Source organism: Myotis nattereri, assembly GCF_964212035.1.
Source record: "Myotis nattereri genome assembly, chromosome: 9".
Classification (NCBI taxonomy): Eukaryota; Metazoa; Chordata; class Mammalia; order Chiroptera; family Vespertilionidae; genus Myotis; species Myotis nattereri.
In genome coordinates, this window is record NC_138084.1 from 6,512,490 (window position 1) to 6,530,858 (window position 18,369).

General features: G+C 57.3%; 2 protein-coding genes across 2 annotated transcripts; one reads left to right on the forward strand and one right to left on the reverse strand.

Annotated features, from left to right (window-relative positions):
- Positions 1–9,630: 9,630 nt before the first annotated feature.
- Positions 9,631–15,362, forward strand: RAD9A (RAD9 checkpoint clamp component A). The gene is made up of 11 exons (XM_081098129.1): positions 9,631–10,098; positions 10,182–10,252; positions 10,676–10,804; positions 11,221–11,335; positions 11,422–11,521; positions 12,811–12,920; positions 13,015–13,124; positions 13,205–13,269; positions 13,362–13,499; positions 14,248–14,452; positions 14,535–15,362. The coding sequence occupies exons 1-11, from the start codon at positions 10,065–10,067 to the stop codon at positions 14,628–14,630; spliced, it is 1,173 nt and encodes a 390-aa protein (XP_080954255.1). The 5' UTR covers positions 9,631–10,064; the 3' UTR covers positions 14,631–15,362.
- Positions 15,163–18,309, reverse strand: PPP1CA (protein phosphatase 1 catalytic subunit alpha). The gene is made up of 7 exons (XM_081098130.1): positions 18,145–18,309; positions 17,498–17,629; positions 17,121–17,351; positions 16,538–16,642; positions 15,897–16,120; positions 15,680–15,814; positions 15,163–15,605 (listed from the first exon to the last, which is right to left on the reverse strand). The coding sequence occupies exons 1-7, from the start codon at positions 18,197–18,199 to the stop codon at positions 15,495–15,497; spliced, it is 993 nt and encodes a 330-aa protein (XP_080954256.1). The 5' UTR covers positions 18,200–18,309; the 3' UTR covers positions 15,163–15,494.
- Positions 18,310–18,369: the final 60 nt, after the last annotated feature.

The window sequence follows — 18,369 nt, forward strand, 5'->3', positions numbered from 1 at the left end:
ACCTCCGGAAGGTTCCTGCTCCCCTGTGGCTCTTCCTGTTCATTGCTGCTGGGGGCAGGACAGAGGTTAGAGGAGACACCTCACACACACACCTGAGTTCCAGATCCCTGGTGTGTTGTGCAGGCATTTCCTGAGCCCTCGCTGGGTTCTAGGTCCTAGAAAAGACGAGGGAGGAGGAAAACCCACCCCTGCCTTTAAGAATATCACAGTCCTGTGACAAGAGACACCCATTAACCCTGGAGATCAGAGGATGGTGAGGGGAGGAGAGCTCCGGGAGGAGGGAGAGCTTCAGGGTAGAAATGTGACTGGACGGCAGGAGGAGCAGTGGCAGCCACAGGCAGGGGCCTGAGGTACCCTGGGCAGAGGTCCCAGGCTCCTTGCAGAGGCAGAGGGCCAGGCTGGAAGTCAGAATGCTGGGCTTCCAATTGGTCAGTGTGGCCCATCACCTCTCTGTGGAATGGGATAGGACCACCTTCCACCAACTCCCCCACAGGATGGTGGGAGTATCAGTGAGCTGAGGAGGCAGACACTGCTTTGCTGCCCTCTCTGGCCTTCTAGACTCCAAGCCTTACCATTCACAGTGAGGTAGCAGATAAGGCTCCAAGGGGTATGGCTGGGCAGGGGGCAGGGCTGGCACCAGGTGATGACTGAGCTGCCCTCCAAAGTGATGGGGGTGAGTCGGTGTTGGCATATGGATGAGCTAGATTCCCACTTCTCCCTCCCACCTTCCCCCCAGAACTGGTATCCCCAGGGAAGGCTCTCCAGATGCCCCAACAACACCATGTCCCAGGCAGCTGAAGGATTGGCACTGTAGGGGCACTGGCCTCTGGTGTCCTGGATTCCTAAACCAGGAAGGCTTCTGGTCTGATGCCCTTCTGATGGGTGAGCAGGAGTATGGTGGTAGAGAAGCCCACTGAGGTAAGGATATCTACTAATTCATTCATTTGTTCACTAAACATTCCCTGAGTGCCTACTCCATGCCAAGTGCCAGGGACACAGAGAGGAACCCTAAGAGGCTATGGGGTGGAGGGGTGGAGACTGACCTGTGTGCATGTAGGAGAGGGAGGGGAGAGAGAGGGGGAGAGAGAGAGAGAGAGAGAGAGAGAGAGAGAGAGAGAGAGAGAGAGAGAGAAAGAGAGAAACATTTATGTAAGAGCGATACATTGGCCCTAGCCAGTGTGGCTCAATGGATAGAGTGTCCGCCCAGGGACTGAAGGGTCCCAGTTCAATTCCAGTCAAGGGCATGTACCTCAGTTGCAGACAATCCCTGTGCAGGAGGCAACCAATCAATGTTTCTCTCTCTGTCTCCCTCCCTTCCACTCTTTCTAAAAATCAATGGAAAAAATATCCTTGGATGAGGATTAAATAAATAAACCATGAATGCAGAAATAGAGCACTTGTTTCTACAAAAATAAACAAATTTGTTTTAAAAGAGAGAGACATATTGATCAGTTGCACCCTGATTGGAGATTGAACCCACAACCTAGCTATGTACCCTGATCAGGAATCAAACCCGCAACCTTCCGGTGCACAGGACAACACTCCAACCAACTGAGCCACAGTGGACGGCCAGGGCCATCTCATTCTTACAATAACCCTGTAATACTGGAACTGTTATTTCCCCATTTTATGTGTGAGAAAACAGGCTTGGTAAGATGAAGTCACCTGTCTAAGGTCATGCAAGTAGTAGAACCAGGACGGGAGCCCAGAACCTCGGCGCCATGTCCTTTTAACTATCCCTCACAGAATCAACCTGGGAGGGGACTCTGGAGAGGCTGGGTGCTGAGCAGCTCCAGAAACAGCAGGACTTGCCAGTGCCCTGGCCGTGAGGGAGCTCACCTGGGTGCTGAGTCTCTTCAGGACACTGAGTCGTTCCTAGGGACAGTCCCCATTCCCCTGCCCACTACCCACTACTGACAAGAATTGACTGTGATGCTAGGCTGTCACCCACATCACCTCCTGGGACAGGGAGTGGCACTATGCCCTCAGTTAGAATTGTAGATTCTAGGGGCAGTAAGCTTGAATTAGGACTGAGCACTGAACTGGGAGTTAGAGGACCACCCACCTGCAGAACCAGGACCAGGATGTCCCTGTGCTTCCTGAGGGCCAGACTATATGGCCTGCAAAGGGAGGGGCTAGGTAGCCTGAGAAGCCCCTTCTGGGCTACTAACTAGGGCCAGACAAGGCCCCCAGGGATCCATCCCCGGAAAGAGAGCTCCTCTTCACCACCACGTGTGAACACTCCAGTGTGAATGTGCAGGCCTGGAGGCCACTGAGGGCAGATGGTGAGAGAAGGCAGCAGGGGTGGGCACTTTCCCTTTCCTTCCAGCGGGCAAGAGCCCAGAGGGCCCTGTCTCACCCTGAGCTGGCCATGATGTCAGCGGAAACCCCTGGGCCTCCTCCCACCTCAGCAAGGGCCCTACCCTGCCCTGTGCCCCCACCCACACCTGGACCAGCTCAGGCCTCCCCGAGGACACCACACCCACTGCCTCCATGTGAAGCTAAGAGGAACCAGGCTCTGCTTCGGGCCACTCCCTGCCCTGCCTGGGCTCTACTCTCTGCAAGGATGTCTGGGTGACAGGTGTGCGAGATGGGCAGGGGCAGAAGGGATACCCCATGCTCAACTCCTCCCTTGTCAGAAACTACCCCCCCCCCCCCCGCCATTCTTCCAGGATGTTCCATTGCCCTGGCCAACCCATGCCTCGGGCTCAGTGACTCCGTCTCCCCTGGCAAAGGAGTGGGGTTACCTCTCCCTGGGCTGGAAGATCCTTATCCTGCCCTGCTGAGTCACTGCCGGCTCCTCCTGCTCTGTCCCCTCCCTCCTCACCAGCCACCTTCCTTCAAGCTTCTCAGGACTTTCTCCAGAATGTCTGGGCTTCTCAGGGACCCTGGGGGTCAGAGGACAGACAGCACCTCCCTGGGCCATGCCAGGGAAGCAGTGATGGGAGTCCCACCCCCAGTGCCTGCATCTCAAGTGCCTGCTCTGTTGGGAGAATGACACAGTTGCAGGTGACCACTCCAGCTTTACTAGCTGTGTGACTTTGGGCAAATCACTTGATCCCTGCACACCTATTTTCTCCTGCATAGCGCAGGGGTGATGGTAATAGTACCTTCCTCAGAATAAGGGTTGACCCAGTTAATACGAGTCAATCTCTGGCACTTAGCACTCAATAATGTTAAATATTACTGTTCTCTGCCCCTCATGCCCTATCCTCCTGCTTCCACTAATGATGCCACTGCCCCCTTGCAAGCCCCTGTGTCTGTGCCTTTTCTGTCCTTTTGATTCTGCCTTCCTGAACTGTCCCCATCACCCGGCTCTGACTCCCCACACAGGGCACAGACACAGAACTCTAGAGAGTTCTAGAGTTGGGCTGTTGCTCAGCTCTCCTCCAATGATAAATGATTCCTGAGCATTTGAATTTGCACCCCAGCCTCCGGTAGAGATTCAATGTGTTAAAGGAGGGTGGAGTGGGAGGGGAACAGCGTGGGCACAGCGAGCTCGGAAGGGTTGAGAGGAGCCAGTTGATCCTGACTGTGCTGGGTGCCTGCCCCATTCTGAGCTTTCAGGTCATCTGTCTGCAAGATGTGGGTAGTTTGGGTCTCTGAGGAGCCCCCTCACCCCTACTGGCCCCCAAGGCACCTTTCTGAGGACCACAACTCGTCCTTCCCTGTGCATGTCAGTTTCAGCCTGCTACAAAATCTGTTAAATGAGACAGGTCCTCGAGAACTAAAGGTTTCTAAAGGGCTGTGGTGCACAGAAAGGTCCATGGACGGAGATGTGAGGAAAGACTTCCAGAGGGGCCGGGGAGAATCTGAGTGGCAGAAAGGGAAAAGCCACACCCGGCCTGGAACCTTGCTGGGGCTGGGGAGGAGCTTTCAGAAGCTCCTGTATGTGCCCCATGGAACAGTTTGGAACTAGAGACCCAGGCCTGCCAGCCAGGGGCTCTGGGTCTCCTGGGACAGAGGGCAAGGTGGCTCCAGAGCCACTCTGCTCTTAATTAGTGGCCTCCCTCCCTCCCGCCCCGCCCCCATTCCCTAGTCTCCCCTCACCCCGCACTGCAGTAAGCCCATCTCAGCCCCTCCCGCCCTCAGGTGCCCAGCTGGCTGGGGCACAGAGCTGGCCCCACGGTGCCTGCCGACCCTACAGGCAGAGCATCCCGACTCTGTTCTGGGAGCTGGGACTGGACGCGGTGTCTGTCTCCCCCTGCTGGCCCCTTTGGGGACAACCCAGCCAGGACTCCCCAGAGCTGGAAGTGCACTATCTCCCCAGACAGAACGTGGTGGGGGTTGAGGAAAGAACCCCGGGATTCAGACGGGGCTCCAGCCTGCCAGAACCCTGATGCTGCCACCTGGGGTTCCTGTGGCCAGAAGCCTGCCTTGGACCGGGGCCCCTTGAGCTGCTCTTGGGGAGGCCAGGTCCCGCCCTGAGGCTTTCCCCACAGGCCAGCAGGCCCCCAACAGCTTCCTTCCCCTTCTAGCCATGAATGGAGCTGTCATCCACAGATTTATCTAAACCTTTTGTGAAGCTATTTATATTCCCAGCCGAGACCACATCTTGGGGTAATGAGTTCCATCGGTGTCCTCCCCTGCTGGGTGAAGCACGCTGCCTTTGATTTGTCCTAAACTTACCTCACTTGTGCTCCAAGGGGGCCTGTAATTCCAGCGTGCCAGGTTTTGGTGAACAAGCCTATGCTTCCCCCTTCTCTGCTGTGGGTTTAGAAAATTCCCTCCCATCTCCCCTCCACCTCCTGCCCTGCAGACTGCAGGGACCTGGGCTTGTCTGCGCACCGTGCCTGGCAGTGCGGGCACAGCCACTGCCTCGGGTCAGCCTCTGGCAGCTCGAGAAGACAGAGAACTTACATTCCCCTCACGAGGCAGAAGGCATCGAGGGGCCAGCACATGGCCACAGCCACGGCCTCCCCCACACCTTCTCCCTGGGGCTGACCTCTGCCCCACCTGAGTCCTGCCGGTTCTTTCCAGTCCCTGGCCTCTGGGCCTTTTCCTTGCAATGTTTCCCTGGGGGTCTTCCCTCCCTGCTTCCTAGTGTGGATTCCTCCCTAATATGATTTATTTTGTTCTTGGTTCTGACCCTAGAATCCTGTGAGGGCACACGCAAGATGGAGGTAGTGGGACACAGCAATAATCATCACGGTCAGACTGACAGTGCGTGCTAAGAGCTGTATAAACACTGAGTTAGTCCTCACAACAGCCCTTTCCTTCCCCCAATTTACAGATGAGTAAACTGAGGCTCAGAGAATATCGGCAACGTGTCTACTTGCAAACAACCTAAAAGTGATGAACCCAGGATTCAGATCCAGGCAGGCTAGTGCCTAGAATCCCATTGACCACCTCAATAGACAACCCGAGTCCAAATCTTGTAACCACTTTGAATGTTATGCTCTTCAGTCATTCAATATATGCTTAAGCCACCGGTATGTGCCAAGCTTGCCCCAACTGCTGAGAAATGCTGGGGAATGAGAGAGGCCTGGGCCTGCCTACAGGCACCACTGGCACCTGGTGAACCACTTACAGGTGGGCAAGTAGTGCCCTGCTGGCAGCTCAGAGCTGCCTCGCCCCCTTGGTCATCCCAGTAGAACCACACGTTTGGACCACATCAGAGCCTTGGCACGGGCTGTCCCTTTAATCTGTCCTCTCCGGTGCAGTGGAAGCCCAGGGTAGCGGGGAGTTGTATCCTGTACTCTGTTCCTGAACTTAGAAATGTGTTTCTGAATTAAATGAATTACTGAGCTCTGGGGATTCCTGTGACTTCAAACCTAACCAGTTGGGTGAGAAGTAGTGGTTGAACTGAAATTTCCCAACAGATAATTATTTTTAAAGTTTGAAATGGGCCCTGGCCAGTTTGGTCAGTGGTTAGAGCATCGGCCCCAGGACTGAAGGGCAGAGGGGTTGATTCCTGGCACGTATCTCAGGTTGCAGGTTCCCTGGCTCCAGCAGGAGGCAGCCAATCGATACGTCTCTCTCACTTCAATGTTTCTCTCCCTCTCTCTCCCTTCCACACTCTAGAAATCAATGGAAAAAAATATTCTCAGGTGAGGATTAAAAAAAAAAAAGTCTGCAATGGTAACCACTTTTTTGTTTTAATATAGTTTATTGATTTTAAAAATATATATATTTTATTGATTTTTTACAGAGAGGAAGGGAGAGAGATAGCTAGAAACATCGATCAGCTGCCTCCTGCACATCTCCTACTGGGGATGTGCCCGCAACCCAGGTACATGCCCTTGACCAGAATCGAACCTGGGACCTTTTAGTTCGCAGGCCGACGCTCTATCCATTGAGCCAAACCGATTTCGGCATCTATTTTTTTTACAGAGAGGAAGGGAGAGGGATAGAGAGCTAGAAACATCGATGAGAGAGAAACATCGATCAGCTGCCTCCTGCACACCCCCTACTGGGGATGTGCCTGCAACCAAGGTACATGCCCTTGACCGGAATCGAACCTGGGACCCTTCAGTCCACAGGCCGACGCTCTATCCACCGAGCCAAACCGGTTAGGGCGGTAAACCACCTTCTTCTGTCCCCTATCTGCCACCCCCCCAACTCCCATATATGCACTTGAGGTCGCAGGTGGGTATGGTGAAGACTAAGAATCTAGGCTTTGAAAGGGTTCTGAGAGCATCTCATCCAATCCCCTCATTTTTATCAAGAGGAAACAGGCCCAGAGAAGAGTCTTGCTTGAAGTTGTGAGTAGGACTGGAGGTCCCCGGGCCTCCTGACTGCTGGCACAGACCCCAGATTGTCTTTGTGTCCCTATAGTCACTGCCTGCCCTGTCAACACAAAGGGTTCTTGACAGTTCTAGGCTCTCATGCCCCCACTGTAAATCCTCCCTTCTGGACCTGAGAGGTTTTGTTGGTTGTGCCAACTACAGCCTGGAGAGGCTGCTTGACCCCAGATTGGAGAGCCCCCTCTGGCCCCACTGCCTGGGGGAAGCAAGACAGCCAATTACAGCCCAGACCGGTGTGGCTGTTGGTTGAGCCTCATCCCATGCACCAAAAGGTCACCAGTCAGGGCACAGATCCAGGTTGCAGGTTTGATCCCTGGTAAGGGTGCATACAGGAGGCAGCCAATCACTGTTTCTCTCACATTATTTTTTTTCTCTCTCCTTTCCTCTAAAAATCAATAAAATATATATATATATATATATATATATATATATATATATATATTTTTTTTTTTTTTTTTAAAAAAAGGAGCCCTGGCTGGTATTCTCAGTGGTTAGAGTGTCAGCCCGAGCACAGAAGGGTTTCAGGTTTGATTCCCAGTCAAGGGCACCTACCTAGGTTGCAGGTTCAATCTCCAGCCGGGTCAGGACGCATGAGGGAGGCAACCAATGGATGTCCCTCTCTTACATCAATGTTTGTCTCTCCCCCTCCCTCCTTCCCTTCCACTCTCTCTAAAAATCAATGGAAAAAATATCCTCGGGTGAGGATTAACAAAAATGAAGACAGCCAATGACAGCTCCTCTCCAGAGCTACGGCCAGATGAGGGGCATAGGGAAGCCGGGGCACCGCAGTGAGCATCTCATGCCACCAACAGCCTCAGAGCCAGGGAGGGACTTACACAAAGTCACACGGCGAATCTGTGTTGGAGCACAGACTAGAAACAGGCCTCCTGACTCCCACCCTAGCCTCCTTTCTGTTGTCTGAGCCCTTCAGAAGGGCAGATTCCGACTTTTGACATGCGTGCGTGCGTGTGCGTGTGCGTGAGAGAGAGAGAGAAAGTCCTAAAGAGTCTGTCTCCCTCTCCCCAGGGCCTTGCTCCAAAGACCTCAAGGCCCTAAGACTCTACAGACGTAGGGGTCAGGGGCAGACAAGACTGCATAATCACAGCTTCCTTTCCTGGCCATCCAGAGAGCTTTGGTGTCTATCTCCTGTTCCGGTTGGGCTGCTCAGGTAATGGTGTGAGGCAGAGGTGAGGCGGGGAAGCTGTGAGGCTATGCTGACTTACGCTGGGGTGAAAGAGAGGGACATCCAGGAGGGGGACGAAAGGCAAGGAAGGGAATAGCTGTGCTGGGTTCTTTTGTTGTTCTGTCAGGACAGGGTGGGGGGCAGCTCTTGTCCAGGGAAGGGTGGGGCTATGAGCCAGCGACAGGTGAAGAGGCTGGGCAGGTCTGGGGTAGAGTGTGGATTCTATGAGGAATGTAGTGACTTGGAGGCAGCTCATCTTCATTTGGATCACACATTTACCCACTGAACACGTGTACTACCCTCTACTGAGGGCCAGGCCTGTGTGAGGCACAGGGATACAGCAACAAACAAAACAGCCATGGTCCCTGTGCTCAGGAGCTGACATACTAGTGGTGAAGACGCCCGTTGAATAAATGCACACACGTGTGGAATAATGTTGAGTGGTGCTAAGTGCTTAGCTAGAGAGAAGGGGGGCATGGGGGAGCGGGCAGAGGCCTATTGCTTGAAGCTGAGCCCCAGGAAAAGGAGCCAGCAGTGAGAAGGGAGCAGAGCATCCCCAGTGGTAGGAATGGCCTGTGCAGAGATCCCAAGATGGAAACGGATGTGATGGCTCAGAGAACTGATGGGCTGGGCAGGAAGGCCAGAGACAGGTGAAGAGGCTGGGCCGGCTCCTGAGGTTTGGGGGGAGAAGTGTGGATTTTATGGGCAGTGTAGTGGTTAGAAACCACTGGAGGGTGTAAACAAGGGGCGGCGGGACATGGTTGGCATTTTAGGAAGGTCGCCTTGGTGCCGTGCGGAGAGTGGACTGGATGAGACAGACTCAGAGAGCTCCTGGTCAGTCGTCCGGATGGGAAATGGTGGTGTCCTTAGCCAGGATGATGGCTCTGGAGATGGAAGAGGAAGGTTGAAGTTGTCATCTGTTTGGGAGGTAGACTCAGGACTTGCCAAAAAATTGTAGTATGTGGAGTGAGGGGAAGGTGGGGCCAAGGATGACTCCAAGTTTACTTACCCAAATGCCTGCACAGAGGTGGTGCCATTTACACTGATCCCTCTGGGAGGAGAGAATGACCTCCCGAGAGCCCAGTGTGGAGAGGAGATGAGGGCAAGGAGAAGGGGAAACAAGTGGGGCCCACCATGGCAGGCTAGGAGTTGGAGGGCAAGGGGTCCGCAGGCAAAGGTATCCTCGCTGCAGACAGCAGCAGAGGGGCAAGGCCAGGCTGCCCTAAAGGAACGGCGCGACGGGGCCCTTCAGAGCACCTCAGAGCCCTGGTGCTGCGGGAAACCAGGGGTCGGCGAGCCCGCCCAGGCCTGCCTTCCCCATTACCCGGGGGGCTGGCGCCCAGGGCCAGGCAGACATCCCTGGCTGATGAGACCCTTCCTTTAGCACAGCCCGGGTTGGGCGTTGTTGTTGTTTTAAATGGCCACGTAAGTACGACTCTACCCTCGTAAACGTGTCCAGTGCTGCTCATTAGTGCGCCTGGTCAAGTGGCGGCCACCCCCACCCCTCTGCGCGGCTCCAAGACCCACCTCCCTCCCGCACGGGCTAACCCTCACCCCCGAGCCTTTCTTCTCGCTTCCCCCTGCGAGGTACACCGGCCAGCCCTTTCCGCCCGGGACTCTTAGGTTCAACAATCAACGAAAGGTCCTCGAAGCCGGAACGAACGGCCACGTCCCCAGCGGGATCCGGCCGCGATTGCTTTCATCTTTCTCTAGTGCTGATGGCTGCAGCTTGTATCCGAGTCTCCGGGCCGGTCGGTGCGGACGGTCTGGCTGCGACACCTGGGAAGCCCGCACTGAGCCGGTGACGCGAGCGGCCTTCCCCCGCACCGAGCACCGGGCCGCGTCCTCCGTGTTCCGCGCTCGGTTGCGTAGTCGCGCGCCTGCCAGAGGGAACGAACGAGGTGCGCGCCGGCCAATCCCGGCCCACGTGACCTGCCCCCAACGGGCTCCGTCACGTGACAGTGGAGTTGCAAACGTCTTCCTCACGTGACGGAGGCCGGTGTGTGGACCAATGAAGAGGCGGGGCGGTCAGGGTGGTGCGCGCGAAGGTGCTCGGCCATCCACGCTTCCGAGAGGAGGGAGGCCGCCAGTCTCAGCCGGGCGCAGGCCAGGCCGGCCTCGGTGCAGGTGGCGGCATGAAGTGTCTGGTCACAGGCGGCAACGTGAAGGGTGAGTGGGGACTGGCGGGGTCGGGGGGACGTGGGACTGCCCGCGGCTCCAGCCTAACCCCTGATGCTCTTCTCCCCACGCAGTGCTCGGCAAGGCCGTCCACTCTCTATCCCGAATCGGGGACGAGCTCTACCTGGAGCCCCTGGAAGACGGGGTGAGGAGCTGGGGTATGGGACGGGATGGCATTCCAACAGGGAGCCCTAACCTGGGCTTGAGTCTCGCCTCCACCAGGCAGGATGCCCAGGACAGATTTGTCAGCTGAGTTTCAGTGTCCACCCCCCGGTGCTGGGGCACCAGTTTGGGCCCTGTCGTTTCCCAGGCCTGTGTGTGGACTGAGGACAATTGCTCTCCCTGAAGTGCCAGGTGGCCGGAGGGGGTGGCAGGGGGGAAAGGCGCAGTGAGTTGGTGTAAGGCCCTGGTGGGAGCATTGCTGAGGCCAACTCTGGGGAGGCTTCATGGAGAAGGTATCCGATGACCGGAGGGGTCCGGATTTCAACAGGTGATGGTGGAGGTGCAGGACATTAGGGCAAGTGTCACTGCCCTGACTGCGTTCCTCTCCCTGCTTTTCCTTGCCCAGCTCTCTCTCCGGACCGTGAACTCCTCCCGCTCTGCCTATGCCTGCTTCCTCTTTGCCCCACTCTTCTTCCAGCTGTACCAGGCGGCCACCCCTGGTCAGGACCCGCTGCGCTGTAAGATCCTGATGAAGGTGAGGGCCTTCCCTCAGCAGCGGTACTGCACCCCCCTGGAGCCCCCCGCAGCAGTGCGGCTGCTCTGGGCACTCAGTAGATGCTGACGGGGGAGAGAGGTGTGTGCAGGGGCAGGCCAGTGCACAGTGCAGCGAGGAGCACAGTGAAGACATCTGCAGAGGGGAATGCAGATGAGGAGAGGGTGATCAACCCTACCAGGGACCTGGCGAGAGAGGTGACATTCAAGCAGGTGTTACAAGGCATCCAGACAGGGAGCAGCATGAACAGAGGCCTGGAAATGTGTCAATGACCAATAGTTGTGGGAGCTCCCTTCCTGGTGTGACGGCCCTGAGCCCATGCTGGGCTAGGGCCCACAGGGACGTGAGAACTGGTTGTTGGAGGCGCAGTGTTGGCCTGATGTGTTTCCCCCACCTAGTCGTTCCTGTCAGTCTTCCGCTCGCTGGTGATGCTGGAGAAGACAGTGGAGAAATGCTGCATGTCCCTGAATGGCAGGAGCAGCCGCCTGGTGGTCCAGCTGCACTGCAAATACGGTGAGTGGGCAGCTGGCCAGCAAGGGGGTGCCTGGGGTATGGGGGTGGAGGTTGGCGAGGTCCTGAGACTCTGTCTGCCTGTCCAGGGGTGAGAAAGACTCACAACCTGTCCTTCCAGGACTGTGAGTCCCTGCAGGCTGTCTTCGACCCAGCCTCGTGCCCCTATCTGCTCCGGGCCCCAGCAAAGTAAGTACACCACCTTTCCGAAAGCTGAGCCCCAGGTCTCTGTCTTCCTTCTTTGGGGCCTCAAGGGTCAATTTAAGAAGGCACCGTTACCATTTTTCCTACAGGGTTCGTGTGGACCTCAGCAGTCATCCAGGCCAGTTTGCTCTCAGGTCCTTGTCTGTCTCTTTAAGAGGAGGAGTAGAGGAGCGACAGGGGCTCCCTTGCTGTAGGCTCCTCACTGTCTTCAGGAGCCTATAGTCTCACCCCAAGGGCCCAGCTTGTCTTTCTGGCCAGTCAGCCTTCTGGAGAGTAGGTCTCTGGCCTGAGCAGCCTTGAAAGTCTGTCGTCAAGCTTTGTAGCTCAGGGTCAAAACCCGTCTTTGGCTTGGTTATCCTTCTGGGGTGCTCCCCACTCAAGGGCAGCCTCTCCCAACCTGCCCTGACTTTAGCCTTGAGTCCTCAGGTCAAGGCAGGAGGCTGGGTGGGGAGGTTGTGGTCCAGGCGGCCTGCCTAACAAGCAGCTCCAGAGCTGGAACCCCGGGGGCTGGGAGGCCGGGACTGCAGTGGAGGCCCAGGTGCCTGGTGAAGACCAGTGCAGAGGGTGGCTCCCTTCCCGCCCATGCTGGGTGCTCCTGGCATTCAAGTAGCCCAAGGTCTCGTTCATTTCTTTTAGGAGCTATAGGCCATGTAACTTGAAGGTCCCTTTGGGTCCTGACTCTGTGGTTTCTGAGTTCTGTGTATGGCACTGCTCCTTTAGGTAAAGAGGGAAGGCGATCACCTCTGGACTGGATTTTGAGGCTATTTCTCTTTTTTAATGGGTAATTTTTTCTTTTTCTTACAATTTTAAATACATATAGAAGATGCCAGCTCCTGTCCCAACTGTCTTGAGGCTAATTCTAAATATTACTTCATTTGTAACTACTTATTACCATGTATCCCTAGAAAACAAGGATGTAGGGTTCTTTTTGAAGGCCAAGTGGTAAGGATAGAATGGGTGTGGTGTCCCACCCCTGGATGGACAGGTGTTGCCTGCCTGGTATAGGCATCCTTCCTGCTGCTTTCTCTGGGCTCTACTCTTGTCTGTCCTGTCCCTTACAGTGGACTTTGCTGCCATGACAGCCTGGGAGCTTTTGATGGGGCAGGAACCATGTCTTGCTCACCCTGTCCTCCTTCCTGGGGCATGTTAGGCCTGGCTCATGGCAATCCCCCTTCCATACTGGTGCATGTGTCACTGTCCTGCCTCAGGTCCTCTGAGAGCAAAACCACTGGGTAGGGCCAAGCCTTAGGTGTAATGCTCTGCCCTCCCCACAGGCTTCTGGGGGAGGCTGTTCTGCCCTTCCCCCCTGCACTGGCTGAAGTGACGCTGGGCATTGGCCATGGTCGCAGGGTCATCCTGCGAAGCTACCAGGAGGGAGAGGCAGGTGAGGGGTCTGGATGGGGCCTGGGATAGGGAATGATGGGGTGGGAGGAGCTAGGACCTATGGGCCCAGGTTTCTCTTGTTCCTGCCCCCACAGACAGCCCCATCAAAGCCATGGTGACTGAGATGAGCATTGGGCAGGAGGATTTCCAGCAGCTGCAGGCTGAAGAAGGGGTGGCCATCACTTTCTGCCTCAAAGAATTCCGGGTGAGGTTCCCCCCCATACCCTCACCATCCCATCCTCCCTGTCCTGCCCAAGGCCTCACTGCTCTGCTCTCTCCTCCCAGGGGCTCCTGAGCTTCGCAGAGTCAGCAAACTTGTCTCTTAGCATTCACTTCGATGCTCCCGGCAGGTAATTCCCAGCCTCAGGACAGGGAGGGGAGGGCTCTGGGGTGCCAGGAGCCAAAGGGCCCTTACCTTGTCTGGGACCCATCATCTGTCCAGGCCAGCCATCTTTGCCATCAAGGACTCTCTGCTGGATGGCCACTTTGTTCTGGCTACACTCTCGGAGCCAACCCCAAACTCCCAGGACCTGCACTTCTCAGAGCCCTGCCGGCCAGCGCCTCAGCGCCAGGCCCACAGGTGAGGGTTTCCACAGGCCCACCCTCCCAAGTGGCTCTGAGCACCCTGGCCTGAGCCTGCTGCCTCCAGCTTCAATACCTCCCCCTCCATACAGACATTTCCTGTAAGGCCCCAGCCCCTACAGTGCTTCCAGCTTCCAGCCTCACAGGCTCAGCCTTCCTGGTCAGCTGTGCTCAGAGGTCCCTCCCACCCAGGGGAAGTGTCCCCAAGGTCAGGCTAGTTTCCTTCTCTGGCTGAGACCTCCCCACTGAGCTTCCTCCCAGGCTAGGAGGGAAAGGGGGTTGCTGGAGGCTAGGGACTGCCTGGGGTGAAAAGCAGGTGGCTGGGAGGGTAGGTGGGCTGGGGAGGATGGGACGAGCATAGTTTAAGCAGAGGAAGTGCAGTCTGGCCCCCTGCCCAGCAGGTCCCTGGGCCTTTGTGCTCTCCAGCTCCTGTCCCCTGGGAAGGCGCGATATTGGGCCCACAGTGGCCCAGCTCACCGCACTTACTATTCCCCTCCCCCCGCTGAGCTAAATGGGCCCCCAGGATGCCTCCCTCGGGCCCCTATTTGAACTCTGATCAAAAGATTCCAGGCCCAGCCCCTCCAGGAAGTCGCCACTTAACCCTTGTATCCTCTCTCCTCCAACCAAATAAGGAAGTAATAAAACTAAGATCACCAGTGGTCACAACGTCCCCACACCAACCCCCACCACAGCCCTCCAAGGTGGGCTCTTTTCCTGTTTCTCACTGACACCATCTTTACCTGCAGCACCCCCCAGCCGGATGACTTTGCCAGTGACGACATTGACTCTTACATGATCGCCATGGAAACCACTGTGGGCAGTGAGAGCTCAAGGACACTCCCTTCCATCTCCCTCTCACCTGGCCTCCAGCCTCCCTGCAACTCCGAAGGGGAAGAAGATGAAGCTGAGGCTGAGCTCAGTACAGTGCCTGGGACCCCCCCACCCAAGAAGGTAGGGGCTGGGAGTGGAGGCAGAGGAGGGGATGCCAGGTGGGAGCAGCCTCCACAACTCACTCAGCTCCCTGTTCTTCCAGTTCCGCTCACTGTTCTTTGGCTCCCTCCTGGCTCCTGCACACTCCCCGCTGGGCCCCAGCCCTGTGTTGGCTGAAGACAGTGAGGGTGAAGGCTGAACTGAGAACCTCTTCTGTGCCCAGAGGCCCTGGCTAGATGAAGCCGCAGCCTCTGGCTCCTCAGCACCAGCCAGGGACAGGGCTGGGTCTCCACGCTGGCGCTGGTAAAGGTGGGCTGGAGCTGAGCTGGCTGGTCCTGCTGCATCCCCATGCCCCAACCGGCTATTGGTAACTGGCCTGGGCCCTGTCATGTTCCCCCAACAATCATGTCTGTTTCGAGGGGAGGTCCACCTGATAGGAGGTCCCACACCTTATTCCAACCTTGAAACAGAAGCTGGACACCTATCTTCCTTAAGAAATCACAGTGGGGCTGCTGGCCCATTGATCAACGTTTTCTGACAATCATGACTTGTCCCTCCTCCACATCGGGGATGTGCTATGGCTGGCTGGCCTTGCTTTTTCAATATTTTTTGGCTCTGGCTGGGAATTCTAAGAAGGCCCCGTGCCTGGCAAGCCACCCCTTGCAAGTGGCTTTGGGCAAAAGAGTGCCAGGCCCACTGTTTGGGACAAGGGAGACAGGCCAGGGCAAGAATCCAGCTTTGACCTTTATTCAAGAGACCAGATGGGTTGCCCAGGATCCGGCTGCCAGCCCTGAGGCCAAGCAAGGCTGGAGACCCACAATCTGGCCCTGCTTTGCCCTGAGCTGCAGCCTCAGCCCCAGGATCCTGCTTGCAGCCACCGAGGCACAGGCAGAGGGAGCCCTGGGAGCTTGGACACTGCTATTGATTCATTAAAAAAAAAGAAAAAAACATCAAGGCTCCATGTTCCCTGTGACAGCAGGCCTAGGAAGTCAGCATGACCCCCCAAATGCTGCGTGGTTTCTGTACAATCCACCATCTAGGGCAGAGGGCGGGCACGTGGAGGCTATTTCTTGGCTTTGGCGGAGTTACGGGGTGGGGTGATGGGCCGGCCACCAGGGTTCAGGCCACTGAACTGCCCATATTTCCCCTTGTTCTTGTCGGCGGGCTTGAGGATCTAAAAGAGACAACACTGGTCAGGCTCATGGGGCTGAGCCATGGGCCACCAGCCCCTTCCTTCCCCATCCCCACCTGGAAGGAGCACATGAGCGTCTCGTCCACACTCATCATGGCGCCAGCATTATCAAACTCGCCGCAGTAGTTGGGAGCTGAGAAGAGTGTCACCAGCTGCCGCTTGGCAAAGAACTCATAGCCATCTTCTACCACCTGGACAAGGACGGGGCAGACAGTTAAGCAAGTGCTGGCTGCCCAGGACCCTCTCCTACCTGGACCAGAGCTGCCAGCCCACCTGGTGTGCCCGGCAGATGAGGTCCAAGTCGTGCTTGTGTAGGAACTTGGCCACCACCTCAGCCCCAAAGGTAAAGGAGACGCCACGGTCGTTCTCGCCCCAGCCCTGCACGTCCTTGTCGGGGTCAGACCACAGCAGGTCACATAGCAGCCCCTGGTCAGGCACGTCTGTGGGCCGCATGATGCGCCGAATCTGCTCCATGGACTGTAGGTCGGGGGACAGACCTGGAGGACACAGGTGGCACGTCACTTCCTCAAGCCTCAAAACAAGGATGCCCCCCACCCCCAACAGCCCTGGCCAATCAGCTTTTGCGCGCGCATACACTCCACCACTACCCCCTGGCTCTCCTGGATTTTGGGAACCCAGGCAGACAGAACTCATTACCTTCTGCCTCTTTTAAGTCCCTGCCTTCTAGGAGCACAGAGCTCCCTAGAGAAAGGAGCAAGCAAATTCCATGCATAATGCTGAGGCCACAACAGCGGACAGTGCAGCCTAACACCCAGGAGCAGGGGAACATCCTGCAGTAAGTGACATCCAAGCCCAGACCCCAGGGCGAGCTGTTCAGGCGACCAGGAACAAGTCCTCTAGCTGACAGCTTCTTCCCACGAGCTCCCTCAGCAGGCGCCCCGGGGCCGCCTCACCTCCATGACAGCAGAAGATCTTCTCGTCCACGATGGCTGCAATGGGCAGGCAGTTGAAGCAGTCGGTGAAGGTTTTCCACAGTTTAATGTTGTAGCGCCTCTTGCCTGCCCAGGGGAAGGAGAATGGCTCGTGAGCGGGCCTCCAGGGCCTCCCAGACACAGCTGGGAGAAGAGCATGGGAGATAAGAAGGGAACCCCCACCACACACACACTGCCCACCAGCCTTCTAGGGGGACTTCTACAGTAGCTGAATCCACGGAACCCCAAAGTTCCAATCTGGAACAGTGTTGGGGTTAGCATCCACCCCCACCCTATGAGCAGGACCAGGCCAAGACGGGGTCTGGTCCAGTCCAGATAGGTGTCCTAAGTGCTTAAGTAGGAGATGTACTAGAGGGAGTGTCACCAGACAGGGTTCTGCATTAGCCCTTCAGTCAGCAACCATTCACCAGACCCCTGTTGAGTGCCAGACCCCATGGCAGGAGGGCAGGGCTCTGCCAGACATGGATACCCCTACCACCAGGCCAACTGAATAACAGGGAGAGCTCTTCAGGCCTTGGGCAGCCCCAGGCACGAAGCTACTCACACTCATCGTAGAAGCCGTAGATGCGGTTGATGCTGGCACACTCGTGGTTCCCACGGAGCAGGAAGAAGTTCTCGGGGTACTTGATCTTATAGGCCAGCAGCAGGCAGATGGTCTCCAGCGACTGCTTGCCCCGGTCTACATAGTCCCCCAGGAAGAGGTAGTTGCTCTCTGGAGGGAAGCCCCCGTATTCGAACAGCCGCAGAAGGTCGTAGTACTGGCCATGGATATCACCTGTGACCCAGGGAACCAGGTCAGCACTGGTGCAGGGTCTAGACTTGAACCCAGGGCCAGGGTTGGGCTCAAGGTTAGAAGGATCCAGGGATTTGGGGGGCCAGTGCCGCCTTCAGGAAACAAAGGGGCCTGGGCAGGAGTCTCACCGCAGATCTTGAGGGGTGCCTCCAGCTCCAGAAGGATGGGCTGGCTCAGGAAAATCTCCCGGGATTTGAGGCACAGGCCACGGATCTCATTCTCCGTCAGCTGTACATTCTTCCCAGGCCGCGAGCCCTGCACTGGGGGCAGAACGGGCGTCAGGACCCCGGTCCCCCAGACAGGAGGAGGCTGGGCGACACGGGTGCCCCAAGGGCACTTCTGGGGGCGCCAGGGCCTCCTGGGCCCCTCCTTGCCCCGGACAGATGGTGCTGCTGCGCCTCCCAGGACACGAGGTAGCCTCCCAACTACCCACAAGGCGCTCCAAGGGACTGCTGTGCGCAGGTGCTGCCGCTCCAAACCCCTCGGCGCAGGACCCTTGGGTGGGGTGGGGGGGCTGTCTAGGTTTCTCCCTCGCTCCAAAAGATCGGGCCAACCGTGCGCCCCAGGCCCAGGAGAGGGGGCTCCCCGTGCCCCAGCAGCCCCAGATCCCCCAAGCGCGTCGCGAGTGGGGGGGTGGCTGAGGCCGTGGGACCTCGCGGCCCGTCCCCGCCCGTCTAAGCGGCCCTGGGAGGGGCAGGCGCCCCCGCGCGCCACTTCCGGGCCGGGCCGGGGGTCAGGGCGCAGTGGGAGCCAACCTCCCCCGCCCGCAGCCAACCTTCCAGCAGGCGCCCGATGATCGAGTCCAGATTGAGCTTCTCACTGTCGGACATGGCGGCTCCGCCGCTCCGGCCCAGCAGCTCCGGGCCCGCTCCTGCCTCCCGCCCTCCGCGGCCTCCTTCCGGCCTGGAGCTCCTTCCGCCCTCCCGGGTCCGCCCCGCCCCGCCCCGCTCGCTCCCCGGCCCGCGGCCCCGGCTCCATAGCGCCTCCGCTGGACCCTAGC